This window comes from Lolium rigidum, chromosome 2 (assembly GCF_022539505.1).
Source record: "Lolium rigidum isolate FL_2022 chromosome 2, APGP_CSIRO_Lrig_0.1, whole genome shotgun sequence".
NCBI classification, from domain to species: Eukaryota; Viridiplantae; Streptophyta; class Magnoliopsida; order Poales; family Poaceae; genus Lolium; species Lolium rigidum.
Genome location: NC_061509.1, coordinates 172,098,222 through 172,121,611, shown reverse-complemented (window position 1 = coordinate 172,121,611; position 23,390 = coordinate 172,098,222). Strand labels below are relative to the sequence as shown.

Below are 23,390 nucleotides of genomic sequence, written 5' to 3'. Positions count from 1 at the left end.
ATCCCGAGATCATGTCCGGGGACGTGATCTTGAAGTAGGTTTTTGCGGATTGCCACTAGAGCAGTTAACTAGTACCTGATCCGTCGGATGAACTAGCCCCAAATACCAATATCCCCGTACAATATAGAAATTTATATAAAGAAATATAGAAAAGTTTACATTGTGGAATAAAGAATAAGCAGTGGAGATTTTCCCTGATTCTACGATTCAAGCAAAATCTCGGGGGCTACTGACATAGGCATCCCAAATGGGCCTGCCAAAGATAGTACCCGGGATTTATAGAAGGCCCACTACCCGAAGAATAAAAAGGTTCGAGAGTCCAAGATATGTTAAGGGAAGTAGAATTGTAATAGGAAGTGTTGTTTGTAAATCTGGCGGGACGAGTTAGAAACCGTCCCGGACTCTGTAACTTGTACGAAACGAGACCCTCGGCTCCACCTCTTGTATAAAGGGGGAGTCGAGGGACGAGGAGATCATCGAATCATTGTCTGCAGACCCTAGTTTTCATAATCGTCGAGCGCTTTTCGGCTGAAACCTTCGAGATCTACTTGCCCTCTACTTCTAACTAAACCCTAGCCTACAATCCATAGGCATTGACAAGTTAATCCTTTGTCAAGGACTGCCTTGATTTCGTCATGTTTCTTCTTGAGCTCATCAGGCAGATCCTTGTACGTGACCGGAGTGTCTTCCGCCATCTCGGATGTAGATGGCGATGTCGTGGATGTCGTCGGCTGTCCCACCGGGCGTGCCAGAATGTGTTGACGTCAGAAACCCCCTGGCGGGCAGAGACGGGCAACACGGTAGAGCCGGGAACAACTAGGGCTGCGGCTGGCCCCGGTCCTCCGAGCGACGGCCCGCAAAGCCTCCTGGTCGCACGCGCCGATGTTTATCACAAGGGCGTGCCACCCGACCTATACCTGGTCGGGAAGGTGTGGATGATGCCTCGCTTAGTTTCTGCGAGGTACACACGTAAACGTTAAATACGAGCCTCGATCGGCTCTCGGGTTATCCCGTGAATCGGCTCAAAGAGCCGATCCACCCATGATTCGGACGAGGTGTCCGAATATATGGTGGTCCTGCTTGATCAAGGTAAAGCTAATGAGATCTACGACGATTTAGGGTTTTCACCGCATAATCGGATCGTCCTACTCCAGAGTTGGGCCTCGCGCTCGCGCACGGTGATCATAAGCCGATCCTAGACGGGGCCTAAAAACCAACACGAGGTTGATCCCGGAACATCCTTTCTAGGGCTAGCAAACGTCACCCTACACGCCGCTGGATCCTCCCCCTTTGTAAGGCCTAACTATTGCAGATATTAAACTAATCCTTGTAGAACAAGGAGCAATCGTAACGGATCAGATCTACTAAACTATGATCAAGCGGGTGCCGCCCCTACACCTAAGATAGGTGTAAGGGCGGCTAGACATGCAAGGGTTGCACTACGAAAGCATGTAATATGAAAAACAATGCTAACCCTAACATGTCTAAGATAGCTACGTTGCTCGCCATCAAAAAGGCTTCGATACGAGCAACGCATGAACAACGTGGGCGAGGCTTGTCTTGCCTAGATCGCAAGATGCGATCTAGGCAGCATGATGCTTACCGGTAGAAACCCTCGAGACGAAGGAGTTGGCGATGCGCCGAGATTTGTTTGTGGTTGAACGTTGGTTGTTGTTTATTCCATAAACCCTAGGTACATATTTATAGTCCAGCAGACTTTCTAATGTGGGCGTGCACTAAACCGTGCACGAGATAAACTCTAACTTCTAAATCGATACACAATCAATTATATTAAGATACACGGGCTAACTAACCCAACTTCTAGCACAAGGCCGCTTCAAAGATGCTCCACGTGTAGCCTTTCAAAGCCCATCTTCACTTACGGCCCACCTCCTGATTTGGCCAAAATCGGGTGATAACAGGTGGATGCTCGTTTTTTCCTCCCTCTCCCTCTCTCTCTCTCTCTCCTCCATTACTCTAGAGCTTAAGCATGGTTGATTTCCTCTCTAGCTAACGAATGAAGACCCCCCATTGGGGAATCTGAGGAGAAGGGCTAGATCTACCCTTTTATCAAAGGAATTCGAATTGCCTCCTGATTCCACCAATGAACTTGTAACCCTAGGTTTCCTTTAAAACCCTTTAAGAAGTCCATCCTTGAGGCTTGCTTGGTGTTGTACATGATGGGATTCGTAGCATAGAAAACAAAAAATTTCCTACCGCAAGAACGAATAACAAGCCAAGATCCAATCTAGAAGATGGTAGCAACGAGAAGATCATGAGACTAACCCTTGAAGATTTCCAAAGTCTACGAGATTAGATCTCGTTGTTGCTGTAGTCGATCACTTGCCGCTTTCAAAAGCGCGTAGAAGATCTTGACGGTGCCACAGTCGGGCAGCACCTCCGTACTCGGTCACACGTTCGGTGTTGATGACGACGTCCTTCTCACCGTTCCAGCGGGCAGTGGAAGTAGTAGATCCTCCTCGGAATCCCGTCAGCACGATGGCGTGGTGACGGTGGTGGTGGAGACCTTCGGCAGGGCTTCGTCTAAGCACCATGGGAGAAGATGGAGGAGGGGAGAGGCTAGGGTTTGGGAGAGGGGGGCTGCTTGGGCGCCGGCCTGGGAGCCCTGGGGGGTGTGGCCAACTTGGTGTAACCAGCCCCTCCCTCTCCTCCTCTTTATATAGGTGGAATCCCTAGGGTTCACCCAAAGTGTTCGAATAAGACCCCAATTCAAAAACTTCCATATGGACGAAACCTAGAGGGACAGGGACTCTCCCTTTCCCCCCTTGCTTGGCCGGCCAAGGAGGTGGAGTCCACCATCGACTCCACCCTCCCACTTGGTTGGCTGGTTAGGGTTGGTGGAGTCCAACCGGGACTCCACCTTCCATGGTGATTTCTTCCGGAAGGTTCTAGAACATTCTAGCGCCTTCCATAAATGCACCGGATCATTTCCAAACATGGAAAGTGACTTCCTATATATGAATCTTATTCTCCGGATCATTCCGGAACTCCTCGTGATGTCCTGGATCCCATCCGAGACTCCGAACAACATTCGAACTCCATTCCATATTCCATATCTACTTAAAACGACATCAAACCTTAAGTGTGTCACCCTACGGTTCGAGAACTATGCGGACATGATCGAGACTCCTCTCCGATCAATAACTAATAGCGGGACCTCGGAGATCCATAATAGCTCCTACATATTCAACGATGACTTCGTGATCGAAAGAACCATTTACATACGATATCGATTCCCTTTGTCACGCGATACTTTACTTGTCCGAGGTTCGATCATCGGTATCTCCATACCTAGTTCAACCTCGTTACCGACAAGTACTCTTTACTCGTACCGTGGTATGTCATCTCTTGTGACCTAGTCACATGCTTGCAAGCTAATCGGATGACATTCCACCGAGAGGGCCCGAGTATATCTATCCGTCATCGGGATGGACAAATCCCACTCTTGATCCATATGCCTCAACTCACACTTTCCGAATACTTAATCCCATCTTTATAACCACCCATTTACGCAATGGCGTTTGATGTAATCAAAGCATCCTTCCGGTGTAAGTGATTTACATGATCTCATGGTCGAAGGACTAGGTAACTATGTATCGAAAGCTTATAGGAAGTTGAACTTAATGACTTGATCTCATGCTATGCTTACTATGGGTGTGTCCATCACATCATTCACCTAATGATATGATTTTGTTATTACTAACATCCTATGTTCATGATCAAGAAACCATGATCATCTATTAATCAACAAGCTAGTTAAATGAGAGGCTTACTAGGGACTCTGGTTGTTTACACAACACACATGTATTAATGTTTCCAGTCAATACAATTGTAGCATGGAGTGTAAACATATATCATGAACACTAAGATATAACAATAACTAATTTATTATTGCCTCTCAGGCATATCTCCAACAGTACAAGCCTCATGGTGTAGTTGGGAGCCTCTGATTGAACTTTGGAGTGTGCCCCCAACCTTATGTGAAGGTTTGGTAGTCACCTCGACCGACATCGCTTAGTGAAATATGGATTCACCTTTGTGGTGGGTTCACCAAATAAGAAGGGTGAAGCCTCTGTTGCATTGGTGATCCTTGTGGCACCACACATCTCCTACATAGACGTACTTCCCCTAAAAAGGAAGGAACTACATGAAACAAAGCTCGCGTCTCATGTCTCCCCTAGCGGTTACTTCAATCCTTTGTTGTTCTTTGTGTTTACCTTTGTTGTTGTTCATGTAGGTTGCACACTTTGCATTAAATAACTCTACCTTCATGTTTGACCCTAACAATTGAAAATGACAAAAAGAGTTATAGTTCATTTTCACCCCATCTAGTCTCTCATACCGATCTTTCAAGATCCCTTAAAATCGTCTGACCCTTAAATATTTTTAAAGGGCATCGTGAACACACGCCCGAGAGCCTTGTATCTCAAATTTCGGAGGAAATTTTGCCAGCGCCCGTATACCGGTCAATGCTTGGCGCGATGGAAATTTTATGACGAGTCGGCGCCCTTCCATTGTGCAACTTGCCGGAATCCGGCCAACTTCCGGCCGCTTTTGATAGAGAGGCCCATTTCCGGCTGATTTTCCAACAAGCGAGTGCATGGAGCAATAGGTGCGGTCCCTAGTCAACCAATCCCCATTGTGTGGGGCCTGAGCCGCGGATGGAGGAGTTGGTGAGCTGGGTGGCCGACAAGGGCCACCAACAGAGGTCCCCTAGGAAGGTAGAGGGGACACACCCGGGTGGGAGTAGCATCTTCTCGATTGCTTCACGGTGGGAGCCATGCTGCTAGTGACAATGGCAACCTATAAAAAAATTAGGAGTGGAGGAAAATAAAGTGACTAGGAGCATTTCTTGTATAAATTTGCGAAATCCGAAGAAACTTCATTCAAATTACAACAAAGAAATTATAGGGATTCAAAAAATTGAGGCCCCCACTCATCTACACTTGGGTCCGCCCATGGCAGGTGAGGGGGAGCACCGTGGTGGCTCGATCTGCTGCTACTTCACGCGTGTGGGCGAAGGCAAGGAGCGAGTTAAGAAACACAAGTGTTTAGGGTTTGCGTGGGGCAATGCCTCTCCACGTATCTCTTTATATATAGATCAGCTACGTACATAATACACGTATACATGACAGGTATAATACATCTAGACCTACTTTAACACTCCCCCTTAATCTGAACTTCTATTTTGTACAAGGTTCAGATTGGTACTAAAACGGTCTAGCATCTGTCGAGTAGCTGGTTTGGTAAACACATCAGCCTAGCTGATCATTGGAAGAGATGAACCCGACTTGAAGAGCTCCGGACGCCACGCGCTCACGCACAAAATGGAAATCGATCTCAATGTGCTTTGTCCTTGCATGGAACACCTGGATTAGTCGTCGTGTAAGTTGCCCCTAAATTATCACACCATAATATGGGTGTTCGCTGCCGAGATACTCCTAACTCCTTGAGTAGAGACTCTATCCAAATAGCTTCAGCAGCGCCATTTGCCAACGCTTTGTACTCGCCTCGTGTACTCGATCTCGAGACAAGTGGGTTGTTTCTTCGAACTCCAAGAAATAAGATTCGACCCAACAAAGATGGCGTACCCTCCAGTGGATCGTCGATCATCCACACATCCTGCCCAATCTGCGTCAGTAAACACACTGATTCCTGTCGAGGCTGACTTGCGAAAGAGCAATCCCGTGCTCAAAGTGCCCTTGACATAACGCAAGATACGCTTGACTGATTCCCAATGTACATCGTCGGCCGTGACAGGAACTGGCATACTTTGTTTACCGCAAATGATATGTCCGGACGGGTGAGAGTCAAATACTGGAGGCCTCCAACGACGCTACGATAGCGGTGAGAATCCTCATCACTCAAGAGAGTGCCAATCTCTCGAGATAGATGCTCCGTCACATTCAGAGGTGTAGAAGTGGGTCTACAATTCTCCATACTCACACGGTGCAAAAGATCCAATGCATACTTCCGTTGAGTGATAGTCATCCCCCCTGAATTGTAGGACGCTTCAAGACCCAAGAAGTACTCCAGCCGTACCAAGATCTTTAATGGGAAAACTGGCCGAGAGGGCACGCACAAGTCCATCAACCGCCCCGGAGTAGAACCAGCAATGACAATATCATCGACGTACACCAACATGTACACCCGAACACCATCTCGAGAAAAGGTGAACAAGGAAGTGTCGGCTTTGGAGGGAACAAAACCCAAATCAACCAAAGAAAGTGCTCGACCGAGCATACCAAGCGCGCGGGGACTGCTTCAAGCCATAGAGAGCTCGCTGCAACTTACACACATGAGAGGGATACCGAGCATCCTCAAAGCCGGGTGGTTGTTGCATGTACACATCCTCGGACAGAAAACCATGGAGGAAAGCATTGCTGACATCAATCTGACAGAGACTCCATCCGCGAGACACGGCAAGAGAGAGAACCAGCCGCACCGTAGCTGGTTTGACAACTGGGCTAAACGTATCACCATAGTCAATACCATGCCGCTGAGTGAAACCCCCGAGCGACAAGTCGAGCCTTATGTTTATCAATAGAACCATCAGGGCGATGCTTAGTCTTAAAAATCCACTTGCAGCCAACAACATTGACGCCGGGAGGACGAGGAACCAAGACCCATGTCCTGGTGTGATGAAGGGCAGCAACCTCCTCAGCCATGGCAGCGCGCCACGCAGTCTCACGGAGTGCATCACGATGTGAGACGGGTGTAGCAAAGAAGGCCCGTCGGCTAGGATCATAACGCACCGTACCATCGGTGTACATCCTCTCACGCCGAGTGTTGTCACGAGCACGAGTGACCATGGCGTGGCCCGGAGCAGCCGTGGGCGTCGCGGTCGAGGAGCCCTCGACAGATGGCGACGCGGGCTGATCAGGGACAGGGGCCGCGCTGAGAGAGGCAGCGGCCGCGGGTGACGCGCAGGTCGACCCGTCGCGCGACGCAGCAGGCGCGGGCGAGGGAGCTGCATGTGGCGCGGGATCTCGCGCCTCCGCATGCACGTCGATCATCGGGGCATGCGCAGCTGGCGCGGACGGTGGTGTAGCTTCGGCGGCCATTTGTTCCTGCACAAAAGGAGCACTACCAGACACATCAAGAGGTAAACAGGACAAGTCATATTTGCGCATAGTGACACTCGTAACCGGTTCATCGGACGGAAAAGACAGTGCATCCGCTAGGGTGGAGACGTCGACCGAAACACCGGGAGTGGCATAAGGAAACACGGACTCGTCGAAGACAACATCTCGAGATATATAAACGCGACCCGTGGACCTATCCAGACACTTATAGCCTTTATGCATGGGGCTGTACCCGAGAAAGACACACATAGTGGACCGAAACGCAAGCTTGTGTGTGTTATATTTGCGTAGACTTGGCCAGCACGCGCAACCAAAGGTGCGAAGGAAGGAATAGTCAGGCTTGACCTGAAGAAGCCGATAGATAGGTGTATCTTGCTCGCAAAACAGCTAGCCGGCATGCGATTGATCAAATAGCACGCCGTAAGAAAAGCCTCATCCCAAAAGCGCAAAGGGAGAGAAGAATGAGCAAGAAGAGCAAGCCCCGTTTCCACCAAGTGACGGTGCTTGCGCTCCGCCACCCCGTTTTGCTGCGAGGTATGCGGGCAAGAGACACGATGAGCAATTTGAAATAGCTATGCCCGATGATACTCACCACCCCAGTCCGACTGAACGGTTTTGATTTTAGTGTCTAAGAGACGCTCAACATGAGCCTGAAAGGCATAAAACACTTGCTCAACATCAGACTTGTGCTTGAGGAGATAAATCCATACAAAACGAGAATAATCATCGACAAAACTCACATAGTACTTATACCCTCCCGAGGAAGAAATAGCAGGACCCCAAACATCGGAGTGAATCAACTCAAGAGGCATAGTAGAAATACGATGAGAAGCATGATATGGCAATTGTCGACTTTTAGCACATTGACAAGCATCACAAACTGGAGTCTGATTATTTGGAAAGCACACTAAATCATTATTTCTAACAATGTGTTGAACGACATTATTGGTGGGATGACCAAGGCGATGGTGCCACTGTGAAGCAGAAGCACGGACACTAGACGACGCTTGACGTGATGATGACGAAGAGGCACGGCTGAACGGCACCGGGTAGAGACCGCCGTGACTCCTACCGTGTAGCAGGACCTTCTTGGTGACCTTGTCCTTAACAAGGAAAAAGAACTTATGAAATTCCACAAAGACATTGTTATCACAAACAAGGCGATAGACGAAAAGAAGGTGCTTGCTAATGTGCGGGACATGAAGGATATTATGCAAGCGAAGAGATGAACCGGTTAATTGAGAGTGACCAATATGCGAAATAGACAAACCTGCACCGTTGGCCACTTGCACTTGATCCTTCCCGCCATAGCGCTCATGGACATGCAGGCGCTCAAGATCACTTGTCAGGTGGTCGGTGGCACCTGTATCAAGGTGCCAATATTGCTCGTTGTCGTGGGAGGAGGTCGAGGCGCCGTTGCCGGAGCGCTGATCCCGATCATAGCGCCGACGACAGTCATTTGCATCATGCCCCCATTTGTCACAAATCTGGCACTGGGGACTCCAGCGACGGTTGCGACCGTTGCCGCCACCGTTTCCTCCTCCTCCATTGTTGCGGGCATTGCCGCCATTGCCGTTGCCGTCAGTGCGGCGGCGATCCTGGCCACCTTGGCCACCCTGGCCGTAGCCGATCTGGCCCTGCGGAGCTCCCTGGCCGGCAGGACGACCACCGCTTGGGCGGTTGGAGTCGTACGTGCGCCCGGGGTTGTTGAGGTGGACCGGGCGTGACGCGAGATTGGCGGAGGACGTCCAGTCCTCGCTTCCGCCCGCTCGCTTCGGAGACTTTCGAAGTTCAGCACGTTCTTGTAGAACACTCGCGAGGGTGACGGGGGTCGGCGCGAAGTCCATGGAAGCGGCGATGGGGTTGTATGCGGTGGCCGAGCCCCGCGCAGCATGTAGTCGATGATCTCGTCATCGCGAAGCGGGATCCGGCGGCGGCCATGGCGTCGGCGAGCGCCTTCACCTTCGCATGTACTCGCCGGCCGATTTGTCGCCCTTCCGAAGCCCTTGGATCCGGCGGCGAAGAGCGCGCACGCCGGCTCGGTTCTCGGCGGAAAACATGGCGTGAACGGCACTCCAAGCCGCCGCAGCCGAGGTGCACGCGATGAGTTGGGCCGAGATATCCTCATGCATCGAGCCGAGGAGATGGCCTAGAACCTTCCGGTCCATCGTCCACCACCGCGCGTAGTCGGGATTGGACAACGTCGCGCGCGTCGCTCCGGTCCCTTCCTTGATGGTCGCGGATGGGGCCTCGTGCCGATCCGTCGAGGAAGCCATGAAGACGGGCACCGGCGAGGTTGGGAAGGGCGTGAGCCCTCCAGAGCATGAAGTTGTTGCCGTTTAACCGCACGGTGATGGCGGGGAGCACCGGCGCAGCTGCAGTTGCAGATGGCGGATCGATGACGGGTCCGGCCGACCGTCGTGGAGAGACTCCCCACGGTAGCCAACGTGAGGGCAGAGCTGGTCATCGCGGCAGATGCGTGGCGCGGAGCGCGGCGAGCTGCGGCCGATCGGAGAGGCGGCGCGCGGCGGAAGACTCGCGGCGGCGGCGGGAGCCCTAGGTGGCTCTGATACCAAGTTAAGAAACACAAGTGTTTAGGGTTTGCGTGGGGCAATGCCTCTCCACGTATCTCTTTATATATAGATCAGCTACGTACATAATACACATATACATGACAGGTATAATACATCTAGACCTACTTTAACAGAGCGGGGGTCAAGGAAGGGAGGTGGGGGAAACCAAGCGGCGGAGGAGAGGCCCGAGCTGTGCTAGCCCACCGACAACACAAGAGGGAGTTCACACGTCAGAAGAAGAGGAAATAAAGGGATAGGAAAAAAAGAAGAAATAAAGAAAACCCCGCTGGCTGGTGGGTTCTATGTAATTTAAGATCTCTTTTGTGGTATCTACTCACAATCCAAAGCCTAATTGTAAGTGTTTTTTATAAACGTTTAGAGAGGCAAAATTTTAAATGCTCATAAGTGAGCCCACGTGGTCACCCAGCACTGTTGTGAATAAAGGCAAACTGATTTGACGTTACCAGTGCAAGCACAGTATGGTGGTCTTCTGCTTTTGCAGGCGCCTGACACTCTAGACAACACTTGCTATAGTAGTCCCTATGCTTGGCATGTTGGGCCGCACCGTACCGCCAAATAGAAGGGGTCGCATTCTGGCAACACCCAGCTCACACTTTTCACTATGCCACCCACCATCGCCGAATCAGATGCCGCCGCGCACCTCTCGCCCCCGCCGCCCGCCGTTGCCGGTGGAGGCAATGTGGCCCGTGAGGCGGCGATCGACGTCAGCAGCAGCGACACGGAGTCGGACTCCGGCGGCGCGAAGAGGCCCCGGCGCCGGCGGAGGGTCGGCCGGGAGGAGAAGAGGGCTAGGGTGCTAGACGCCGTACCACCCGGGTTCCTCGAGCCGCTTCCGCCGCGGAGGTGCGTAACGAAGCAGTTTTGGAAGGCCGGGGACTACGATGGCGAGGGGCATCTGCTCTGGAGCGAACATGCGAAACACTCTGGTACTGTTCATTCATCCGCGAAGTTTCTTGTTCTGCAACTTATTGTGGAGTTACTGTAGGAGGACGGGAGTACAGAGTTCTCTATATCCAGTGCAGAATCCAGAAGGATTGGGCTGATATTTGTGTTTGTCTAAACTGTGTTAGATTTTGAAAACTCTTAGGGTCTGTCGGGAGAGGAGTAATTTTTGGTAGGAGTAGTATTAAATTCGCGATTTTAATCTCAGTACCGAGAGTTTGGAGCATTTTAGTCGACTGCCAATGATCCGAACCGAGTTAATGCTTGTCATTAATTCGGTGCATGTGCTCGCAAATAAGGCAGATCAGCCAGGCAGTACGAAGAATTTGCATGCAGAGTAAAAAACAAGATTCCATGGAAATTGTTTTCCTATGGTATTTGTGCACATATGCAAATCTGGGTCTGAGAGGTTTTGATTGCAACTTTGGTGCTCTGTTGCCTGAGTGGCCTCTGCTTGTTGAATGCCTGATGTGGAAACTATTTCCTATGGGCTATTGTGCTCTCGTGCATCTTATCTTCATATATGTCTGTTACGTTGGTTGTTGTTGCTCACTCGCTCACTGAAGTTGTTCTGCGAATCTGCTGCCAGAGTCAGGAATGGAACATGTCCGTGTCCATCCTAGATTTCTACACTCAAACGCGACAAGCCACAAATGGGCTTTAGGAGGTATGGTCTGCTCCCCATGACATATATCTTAGAAATGCACTCTAAGCACCCAACCGTTCATTTTTCTATGTTCTTCTGATGTATGATGGTCTTATTAACATGTCAGCTTTCGCCGAGCTGCTGGACAATTCTCTTGATGAAGTATGCTTGACTGAAAGAGAGCATAGTTCTTGTTTCCAGTTTCAAATCCCCATGTGCTCACTCACTGGTATTTCTCTGCAAGGTCTCAAATGGAGCTACCTTTGTGAACATTGACATGTTGGAAAATAAGAAAGATGGATCTCGGATGCTGCTTGTTCAAGGTGTGAAACTGTCTCACTTTATATAGCTACTTAGAATGATCTGAGAAGTCGCATAATGTTCAAGGGGTTTGAATTAGAACGTTAATATTGTCCTCTGGCAATACTGAAAAAAGAATGCCTTACTTTTCTGCTCATACCCACATTACTGAATGATATTGACTAGTCTTCATTCTGTAGCATATTTCCATAGTCCAAACTCCAAAGTAGATTGTAGGATTATGACCATTTAATTACAGAGAACCAGTACTGAAGTTTTGTACTGAAGATTTGAAATGTATTTTCAACATTGTATATGGATGTGTATGTGATTCGCACCTGAGGTTACTTTCATGTTCAATTGTTGCATAGATGATGGTGGTGGGATGAGCCCAGATAAAATACGGCACTGCATGTCCTTGGGTTATTCGGCAAAGAGCAAAGTTAAAAACACCATTGGACAATGTATGTATGGAAGGGAAACTTTTCCGCAACAATACATACAATTTCTCTGAATCCACATTTTTTGGTACGTTCATCAAGATACAAGAGATTCAGTTTGCTTTCAATTGCACTTCTGCAGATGGAAATGGTTTCAAGACAAGTACAATGAGACTTGGTGCTGATGTCTTGGTATTCTCACGTAGTCACAATAATGAAGAAAAAAGGTTGTTTTCTGTTATCTTAGCTACTGCAAACTGTATAAATCACACTCTTGTAGGTTTCATTAGTCCCCTAACACTCAAGGGAAAATTACCCTTTCACGTGGTGGGTTGTTTCTACAGATAACATGATTTTTTTTTTGGTTTAGCCCTTCATCCCTACTCACGATGATTATGTACCCATGTTGGAAAAGGAAATTATGTTACTCCCTCCGATCCAAATTAATTGACTCCACTTTGAATTGGAGGGAGTACTTAAAAACATGAGTATTACAATACCTAAGGATGAAATTGGCGATTTCATCCAGCCTAGAACCAAACACACGCGGTTCTATCAGAAGTTCTACCAAAACGAGCTAAACCATCACTAGCCTTTTTTTTGGATCTTGGAATCTTACAATGCTAATATGGTGATCAGACTGCATCATGGCCTTAATCTCAAAGATTAAGTATCTCAAAGATTAAGTGGCCAAGCTCAGAGGTCAGAGCTATCCATCTGCAGGCTAGACACCGTCCGCATCAAACGTACTGCCACAATCACACCCAAGATGACCCCTTCTCCCTCACGTCATCACGTGTGTCTCACGCGCCAAAACTCTTTGCACCCTAGGACAAGCCACAACATTGCAGTGTGGCACTTTTTTGCACACTTTTCCTACTTTGTATCAAACTTGAACCGATTTGCCAAGTTATGGACTTATAGGGGCCAGATGCAGGATTTCCTAGGCAGTGTATGGAAGTGTTCCCACCAACAAAGTTTCATACCCTGGTGCATTTTACTCTTCTTCGAAACGAGGATTATGTGTTCTGACAATCACAGCTTGAGTATGGTCATGATGACACTTTTCAGTTCTATGAGCTGATAAACCTTCTTTAGTGCATACTCTAGAGTTAAACTTCAATCTTGTATGGATAATAACTGACAGGATTTAGAGCATCCACTTTTTTTCACAATTGTTAATTTAGGATATTACTGGAATTGATTCTGATGCATCCATACCCCCTGAATCTAGAAACTGTTCTATCTTTTTGGAAGTGAAAATACTTACTTAAATGGAGATTAAAGTTGGAGGGATGATGGTTTTTCAACTGAAGACTATACAAAGAGTCAAAGTTCAGTGCTCTTTTTCTGTAACTTTGAAGTCCCCTTCATTACTGCCTTACTATATGTTAGATACCTTTGTCCACCTGATTATCTAACATAGTGATATTCGGTGTTCCCTTAAAACTTGATACTTTTGTGACAAATTAGCATGACCTCTAAAAAATAAGGAAAAAAATTGCCTTTCCACTTCAAACTCTGGCAAACTTTAAAACAGTTTGATCTGCATCCTTTTTTTTAGCTGAAAACTGTAGGGAAGGCCCCGACAGTAAAATTTTATTAAAAGAGATAAAATATGTACAAGAGGAGAAGAAAGGAGGGAATGTAAAAAAGGGCCTAGCCCTGGGCATAACCCAAAGTGAACTACAAAGCGTCTAGCCAAGCTAAGAGAGGGGTTTGGTCATCCTTCATTCTGTAAGAGAGAAGGAAGAGGTCCCTCGAACTGTTTAAAGAATTATTATTTCACCCTTGGGTGGTTTCACAGGTTATTTCTTCACCATTTTGGAACAATAAATATACAGTTGTGTACATGTATCTGTAACCGTACACATAAACTAGTGAGTTTTCCCTGTTTACTACATGCAATTGTAATAAACTATCTCTGGGTGGTCGTTAGTAACTATTAGTAGGTTATTCCTCACTGTGTCACAACTTATCAATTTTGCTACAAGTTATTACTTATTTTCCTTGCTCGAGGTGCTAATCCTTTTTCCTGTTCCCTGGGTGGCATAAAAGGCTTACGCAAAGCATTGGGATGCTATCTTATACCTTCCTGAAGAGCACCGGTAAAGATGACATTATTGTTCCAATGGTAAGCTCGATTTCATTCTCTGGTAAGCTTGATTTCATTCTCTGCTTTCTTCAAGATGCTACTACCATTTTACTTGAGTTCAGTGATGGGGTTTCACCAATAAGAATAGTCCAGTAAAACATGCCGTATGTGATGTCTCCTGATCTAACATTGAGTTGTTGTCATTTTGTCTGTATCAAGTATCAAGCTCTCAGTATCTATCTATCTACCATGTAGTTAGTATCCTTTATTTGTGATAATGCCAAACTTTTTGATGGAAAGAGAATGGCCCAACTAGCAAGTTAACCGCTAGTTTGTCTTGATGCTTGTATAAAACTCGTAGATTGATTATGAAAAAGGACAAGCTTGGAAAAGGAAGGTGCGGACAACATTGGGTGACTGGTCTACAAGCTTACAGACAATAATACAATGGTCTCCCTATTCTAATGAAGGAGAACTTCTTCAGGAGGTATAACATACGTTATTGCATACCATTGTAGCTGTTGTAGATATATCTTTATTATGCTGTTGTTACTTCGTATTGTCATGAAATCTATTTGTGACAGGATCTGGTTTTGCAAACCTGAACCTTTCCTGTGCTATGCATTAGTTTAGGATCATGCCATTCTACCCGATTGCAACTTCTATGGTCTCGGATCAAGTTAGCAGTTCCAACGCCCACACATACACACAAGTTAGTCCATATCGAGAAAAAATACACACAAGTTAGTCAGGAATTTTCCCTCAAAAAATAAGTTAGACAGGAATTCGTGGAATTGGTGGTGGGTTGCAGTGGTAGCTCATTGTCTCGTGCGCTGGCGGATATTTGCAGTGTGCCAGCCACACCAAAAGCCTCCGGATCACCGGCCTCGGAATTCTAAAATCGTTAGAATTGAAAAACCTCTACAAATATATTTAATGAAGTGCTAAATTACAATTATTTTCTATTGCATATACAATGATGCTGAACTCAAATAAAATATCTGCAACGGTTAAGTAATATTTGGTTACTCAAATTAGTAAGTATTTAATTAATAAAAAATAATTTAATCTTGAAAATCGGAGGGAGTATATGATTGTTCATGAATAATGTTTTCACATAGTAAGCAAATAATTAACCATAAGTTGGGATGTGGCATCTTTGTAGAATAAAGGAAAAACACACAACTTTCGAAACCTTTCTGCAGATTACGCGCACTTCAGAACTGAAATGATATTGTTTATTGTGCTTCTAGTGGCAATAGCAATGTTTTACTACGAGACAAATGATATGGAATTACAGTATATTCTGTAACGTACTTATTATTGTTCTTTTTTTTTCTTATCGTTGTTAATTTTAGCTTTGGATATCTTTATTCTTCTCTTTCATCATGTGCATTGTGATATTTTCTATTTCATGATCGTAAGTGCTATGTACCTATATGGTACTGCAGTTTAACTCAATTAGTGAACAAGGAACTCGAATCATTATATACAATCTGTGGGAGGACGAGCAGGGAGACTTGGAGCTCGATTTTGATGCTGATGTAAATGTACGTCCCAACTAATTACTGGTCAAGTCTTATTGCCATCAATACAAAATATGGCTAACCGTGACTCCTTGTGATCTTTGCGAGGTGGCAGGATATTCAAATCAGAGGGGTTAATAGGGACGAGAAAAACATCTTGATGGCAAAGCAGTTTCCAAACTCGAAGCACTTTTTTACTTATAGACATTCTCTAAGGGTATGCTTGATATGTACTTGTTTGTTTGTGCCAAAGAAATTATTGCTTTTGTGTTCAATCGAAAGAATAACTATTATTACTGTAGCAGGATATGATTACTTCTATTCCATACAGTATGGTTGATTATTTAGTTTGTCATAGTACAAGTTGCTAATGCAAAAATGCAATGATAATTTACTATAGCATAAAATAAATTAGGTAAACTTCGTATGAAGAACAAAACAAGCATGCACTGGAGCAGTTTCACAGTTCTAGAAGCATTACAGTGGCCAGATGATATTTCAAGGCAATGTCTTGTCTCCTTTGTTAGTCTATTGCTCCTTTTGTGCAGAGTTATGCATCCATTTTATATCTCCGAGTCCCATACGTCTTCCGGATGATTTTACGAGGAAAAGAGATTGAACGCCATAACATTATCAATGATATGATGCTGAAGAACCAGGTTACTTACAAACCAGCCATGAGTAATGGATATCCAAATGATACAGAAGTAAAAAACTATGAGCTTTTCTACATACTGTTTCCTATACAATGATGTACCCAGCATTCAGCTAATAACTTGATTTTACCCTCATATTTTGAATGCCAGATGGTCGCTAATGTTATAATCGGTTTTGTTAAAGACGCAAAACATCATGTTCCCATTCAGGGTTTTAATGTTTACCACAGGAACCGCCTAATAAAGGTATCCATTAACTATGCCTTTTATATTATGAATGTACAATTATAGCTTATCTTCTATATCCAGCATCGACATTGACTCTTGCAATATGGCACATCAAAGTAGAAAGACTAATGAGTGGAAAATGTATACACTATTTAGTTTTGTATGTTTCGGCATCAATGTGCTTCATTGTAAAATGCCTATATATTGAGCTAGAGTCATTTGATTTTTGGTTATTTTTTGTGGTAGCAAGTGGTACTTGCTTACCATCTCATACAATTATCTAAATATGCCGTTCAATAGCATGCTTCTTGCTTTAAACATGCTGACACGACTATCCACAGAAAGTATTTGTGTTAACTTGGAAGTTCTATTTTGGTTTTTATTTATTTGTTATATGATAAATCCCATGTTTATTTTAGCCTTTCTGGAGAGTATGGACTCTTCCTGGATCTCAAGGACGCGGTATTATTGGTAAGTAAGCATGTTGCATGTCTGTTTTTGAGGTCATGTTTCTTTCATAATTATAAGTGGCTAACTGGCTATTGTTTTTCTGTGCAGGTGTACTTGAAGTCAACTTCGTAGAGCCAGCTCATGATAAGCAGGACTTTGAACGCACAAATAGTCTCTCAAGACTTGAAGCGCGATTAGTTTTAATGCAGAAGAAATACTGGTTCGTTTTGTTGATATATGGCATGGTCATTTTGTGGTCAATTTGCATACCAGTTTGTTGGAAGAAAAAGTTTCTTATCCTGAAATATGTTTTTCATTTTTCAGGTCTGAGAATTGCCATCGTATAGGTTATGGTGGCAACCATGCTAACAGAAGTTCTGGGAAAAGAGACAGAGGTATGAAGAGTCTCCATTTGGTTTATTTGAATATTTTGGTTTGGTGAGTGTAACTTTTCTATCTTAAAATAATACAGAACCAAATGAAACAATTTTTCTTTTGGAAAGCCTTGAAGTCATTTATTTATCCTTAGAAACCAGAAATCGATTTTGATTTCTTTGTATTCAAATCATAGAAAAAGAATCTCAAATGCTCAACATGTTCATGGCATGTTGACTGCTTAGCAATACATGTTGACAACTCGGTGCTATAACTTGATGTGAAACTTTTACTCCTACAGAGAAACGAGTTAATTGTGATAGTTTGTTTGCCCTGCGGTTGCATTGATTCCCAATTTGCTAAGCGTGCCTACTTCAGTGCCCACTTAATTATGTAATACAAGAACACCCAGTGTACCATGAATTTTGCAGAAACGATGTGCAGCAGCTGCATCCAATAAATGGACTAGTTAGTCTTGTAGAATTTACTGTATTATCTTTTAAATTCGTAGCAACACAAAGGTTCTTCCCTAGTACAGATAACATGTAGACAATAACTGTTGTCTCTGAAACTATAATTTGAGCAAATTAGTATTGTTTAACTACATCGATATGCATCAGAAAGATGAAGACACGATGACATTATGTGAACTTTAAAATACGACTTTCCTGTTCCTAAAGCAACCACATTGAGTGAAGAATTGTATCGTGTCAAGAACATATGGCTTCGGAGGCGAATTTTTATCTTTTCCTGAAACAGGAACCTCATGTGTTGAGTTATACCGTACAAAGAATATCACAGAACTACAAATTTAGTGCATAATTTCTTACAGTTTGGTATATTAAAAGCTTTTTCCATTGAGGAAATATGTTGAAGATGGCTTAAATTTGCTAACTTCTATGGTTGGTGTAGTAACTTTTGGTTGACTAAGCACGTACATTTTTTGTCGGGATAGAGTGTTCACCTGGAGATAGCCCCTGCACAGCTCCATTGTCATATCAATCTTTGAAAAAGTGTGGAATGTCAAATTGTTCGCAAAGATCCCAAGCTGAGGATATATTATATTCTGGATCAAGTAATAAGATTATTTCCAATGCCCTGGGAAACAGGTTCAGATAATATTACAGCACTTTTTAATCATATTCCTTACTGGGAAACCCCACTTCTCTTATAGTCCCCGTTTTAATCATCTGAGGGATGATGACAGGAAAACAGGAGCTTCACCCTTGGCAATGAGCAGAAAATTCTCTTCAAGAAAAAAGGCCCAGCAGGCAGCCGAGAAGTCCCCAAAGACTGTAAAATCTTCAGGATTAGTACAACATGGTCTGTCATATATAAGTGATGATAGTGATACTGAGATTGCAGGCACTGCATCAAGATCGCTTTCTCAGATCCTGAATGAACCAGAAAGAACCTATAACGGTTCTATTGTGCATTTACCTCCATCCAGTGGAGCAATAAGAACTGAAAGGATCGCAACCAGATCGCTGTCAAAGGTAATTGTGCTTGCTGTTTTGTACTGAATTGTTTGCTTCGGTTGAAGTATTTGGTTGTATACATATGTCATATTCATAAACAATCGTCAAAAAGGGAAGTGTCCACTTTCAACCATGAACTTTGACAAATACGAACTCCCAGAAGGAACAAACTTTTGTTCCAAGCAAGTAAACCCAATAGAAACCTATGGCAACCAAAGAGTGAAGTGAGAAAAAGAACTACAAGAAAGTAAATTAAGGTTCTGGCACAGGGATTGCTGATTTCCATGCAGTCCTATCAAGTGCCAATTCTATATGTACATTCCAATCCTTCAAGTCTCTATCTGCCGCCTCTTCCCATGTCAACTTTGGTCGCCCTACCTCTCCTAGTACTTTCGCTACACTTTAGAATGCCTTTTTTCAGTGCTTCAGGAGGCCTCCATTGGATATGCCCAAACCACCTTAGTCGGTGTTGGACGAACTTCTATTTGATTGCTGCCACCTGTACCATATCTCATATTACCTCGTTCCTGATCCGGTCCTTCCTTGTATGGCTACACATCCACCTTGCATGCGTATCTCTGTGACATTCATTTGGTGGATGTGTACTCTGTGACATTCATTTGGTGGATGTGTATTTCGGTGGGCGAACATTATTCTCAGTATTGAGAATAATGGTTCAAAATATACTTGTATTTCATTTTGTATTTAAGTATTGGCCATATTACCCCTAGACCAAAATTTACACAGCCTTGAGCACCAAAGTGCCGACGGCGCGTGATGCGGCGTTGAGCACTAAATTCGCCGTTGGCGTGCCCGACGCAGTGTTGAACACCAAATTGACGCGGCGCCCTCCTCCAGCACCGCCCTTCTAGTCACCAGGGCATAGAGAATTATAACGCGCGTCTTAATTGCAGTATCAATTAACTCTCATAGCTTCCCCGTTATGGACCCTACGTTCCAAGTATGGTCCTGAATCCTATTTTCCTTGATTAGCTTCATTGCCCTTCACATTTCTCGAGTAAGGGGGTGGCATCCCGGCCATTACTCATTTAACACCGCACCCGGGTTCCAATATGGTGCATTGCTAAGAGGGGTTTCGTATCCATAGAGGAATGGCTAGTTTTCACGTTGGCTGGCCAAGCCTATCATAATCCTCCTCCTTTACCCGGGTTTGGGACTGGCTATGCCTAAAAAGGACATATGCAGAGTTAGCTCCCAGAAAAACACATGATAGATAAATGAAGTTCAAAATAATAAACTAAGGTTAAATGGAGCATGCAAAAATGAAAATACGGGCATGCACATTTGGTGAAATAAGAATGTTTCCCTCGTGAAAAATGTGTTGGTGTCTCTTACTGTATTTGTTTATTGAGGTGATTATAAGTGTAGCAGAAAAATAATGATGTAGTCATGTATCACTTTTGCAAATCTAGTTCAGTTTGATATATTTATAAAGATAACCATTTGTCCTTTCATGCACTATCCACTTTCCAGGAAGGAACTGTGAAAAATAATGGACATGGAGGAACTATTGATGATCCCGAGAGTGTTATCAAGCGGCTGAAGGATGAAAATTCATCATTGAAAGAACGGTAGATATTACTGGTGCTTCATCCACTTCTGTTTGCAATTTATGAATAGCTGATGGGCAATAACTATCAGTCATGATCACTCGAAACAACAGTTCGAGAGATCAAAAGTTGTTGAATTAAGATTTGGGTCTTGTGTGCCAGGTCTTGCCGTTGTCCACTTATTGTTTTCTTTTCTTCCCGTACTGAAGACCAATTCAATATATGCCACCGCCCACTTCAAGTATTGGAGAATGCCACTGCAAACAAAATTATGAAAAGGGCCGCTGCCAACACCTGGGTAATTCTATAGATGACACTATGGCAGTGACATGTATCAAATTAACCCATTTTTGCAGTGGCATTTTCGTATGTCATTTTTTCTCATGGCATTTTTCGAATACACAAAATCATGGCATATATGGAATTAAAACCTTAGTAAAAATGGTATTTGATGAGTGACCAGATATTAGGATATTTGAAATTTGGAATATACAATAGATATATGACTGTAATACTTCTTAATGTAACTTAAAAGATTTAAAAGACTTAAAAAGAGTGGGTTTGGGCGGTGAAGCTAAATAAGAGAAACAGGGGCACCAAAACAGGTTTAACTGATTGTTGCTGAAAACCGGTGAATTTTGTCCTTTTGTAGAACCCTGTGAGTGACCAACTAAAACTAGCCTTGACTCAAAATTCTCTAGACACAAAACCTAATAACAAAATTCTTCTTTTGTCCTGTGATAGTTTCTCCAAGGTGGAGGAGTTGTTATCAAAGGAATTGCAGATGGAGCGAGAGAAGAACAAGTCTCTGCTTGAGAAAGTAAGCAGTATTGAGATTTATGAATTGAGCTCCTGGTAGTAATACCCTTTTTTGTATTTTATAATTGTCACTGGTTACCTCAAATTTATTCAGTTTGCACTATTACAGTAATGTGTCGAAAGTGAAATTTATCAAGCGATTGTTAGGATAATCTATATAAGTCTTGAAGGTGCCATGAAACAGATAGACTGAACACCGGGATGCAATGTTGAGCAGCCAATAACCAGCTAAAACTTGAAAATGTAGATATGAGATCACAATTATGTAATGCACCTACTAGTACAACAATTTCTAGTAATATGGAACAGTGTTGTATTTCCAACACGGTTTAGTGTCATCTCATTAGTTTTTTCCTTTTCATGATAGTACGATTATTGGCTTCACCTACTACATGTTCTAGTAAAGCCTCTGTGGTTGTATTTTGTCTGTCCTATTGATTAGCAATTCTTATGTTTCTATGGGCACAAGGCTAATTACAAGGCTTGAAGGCCAAAGGGCTAGCTTGCGTTCTTTGTAAAAAACCGATGTTCCTTTCTTGCTTTGTTTTCCAGATGGAGAATCTAGAGGCAAAGCTTGAAACTGCAAAAAGGAGCAAGAAGCGTTGGTGGACGCCTATGCAGAGGAAATGAAGTATCGAGACCAAGAGGAGCAGAATTTGCGGAATAAGCTAATGGTTATCTGCAACTCTGTCACTGCAGCTCATTTGTTTGCACATATGCCTCGCTGCACTCCGGTTGTGATGTTGGCTGCTCCCCATTCTTGCAGGAGGCGTCTTCCACCATCCAAGACCTAACAGAGCAGCTGACTGCAGCTAGGAGCTATCGCAAGAGTTAAAAGGAGCAGACGGAATAACCTTCGCCTTTGCGTTGTTTGCTACCAGTCTAATAATCAATCTCTTGTGCATCTTAGTTAGTTATGTCCAGGTCATTAGAGCTGGAGCAGCTGTAGTATTGTAGAACCATGATCTATGCCCCAGTCTGTATGATCGATGTATATGTGTATAGTATGTACGTAGATGCTGATAAGTCTTCTCATCCGACTGTCTAGATGTAGGAGCAGTGTAGATGGCTAGATGCTATCGTTATCCGTGTCTCTCAGTTCATGATCAGAGGGCCGCCTTCATGTATGTGTCTTAGGGCAGGAGGCACCGTTACCTTTTTCACGCTACATTGTCATTGTTTTTTGACATATTGTCAATTTTCTCTTTAATGAACTGGACATTCTGGTTGAGGTTATTCATCCAATCAAGTTGTTGTATCCTTTGCCTAAAATAAAGGTTTCATTAGTTCTCTCCTATAACGAGAATAAGCTCGTCAGAATAGACCAATCTCCATTCTCATATGAATTTTAAGTTCACCGTTATTACTCATAGAAAATGACGATACCTGAACAAAAGGCTAATCTGGTGCTACTCCTAGTCTCTGGCCTGGAGCTTCTACTTCACCGGTGGAATCTGTGCGGAAATGATGCAGCAGGAAGATACTATCTCACTACTCATGCGTATTTCCTGTCAGTCAGACATACATGTTTACTCTATATATGTACTCTAGTTTCATCAAGGTACACAGTTTTCGAGAAAACTCAAACGACTTTTATCGACTTTTATTGAAAAGGTAGAGTTTGAGGCACAATACTCCTAGGAGGCAAGTTACAGTTAGTCTACAAAAAGCCTAGTTTCTTTTTCGATAAGTGGAAGCCCGGCCTCGGCATGGATCGACTCATGTAGCTCATACAAGGAACCTAGTACACATCCTGGGTCGCCTAGACCATGACTCTTTAATCTAAGGGCACTGACTCTCTTGCCCAGAGTGCCGCCTCGTCCTTGATCTTGTGTGAGGGTGTTCACCAAAGGCTGTGCTCCGTCGAAGCTGCATTCGTTATGGTGCTTTCAGATCATCCATGGCAGGAAGATGACGGAGGCGAGGCCTTTATGCAATGGAATTTGAATGTTGTGTCTGGCGTGCTTCCACCAAGCCATAAGTAATGTCTGTTGTAACGGTCATCCTAAGCTAGACCAGTATCCGTATCAAGCTTGTGAGGCGAATAATGGAGGATGAAGTACCGTCATCCTAAGCTAGGACAAGATCTCAAATTATGCTAGTACCAAAATTATAAAGTTTAAAAAAGAGAGAGAAACATCTCGTACAATGGAGATTTTTCTTA

At 44.4% G+C, this 23,390-nt stretch overlaps 1 protein-coding gene across 1 annotated transcript; it reads left to right on the top strand.

Moving 5' to 3' along the window:
* The first annotated feature begins 10,498 nt into the window (after window positions 1–10,498).
* LOC124687705 (protein MICRORCHIDIA 4-like) lies at window positions 10,499–22,118 on the top strand. The gene is given in 22 exon segments (XM_047221459.1): window positions 10,499–10,626; window positions 11,232–11,309; window positions 11,416–11,450; window positions 11,533–11,611; window positions 11,960–12,052; window positions 12,171–12,255; window positions 14,087–14,162; window positions 14,485–14,610; window positions 15,575–15,673; window positions 15,765–15,866; window positions 16,198–16,356; window positions 16,456–16,551; window positions 16,953–17,004; window positions 17,092–17,203; window positions 17,308–17,378; window positions 18,314–18,467; window positions 18,566–18,854; window positions 20,331–20,428; window positions 21,152–21,227; window positions 21,779–21,809; window positions 21,812–21,900; window positions 21,993–22,118. Coding segments are annotated over 21 exon segments (2,061 nt in total). The 5' UTR covers window positions 10,499–10,626; window positions 11,232–11,239; the 3' UTR covers window positions 22,062–22,118.
* Window positions 22,119–23,390: the final 1,272 nt, after the last annotated feature.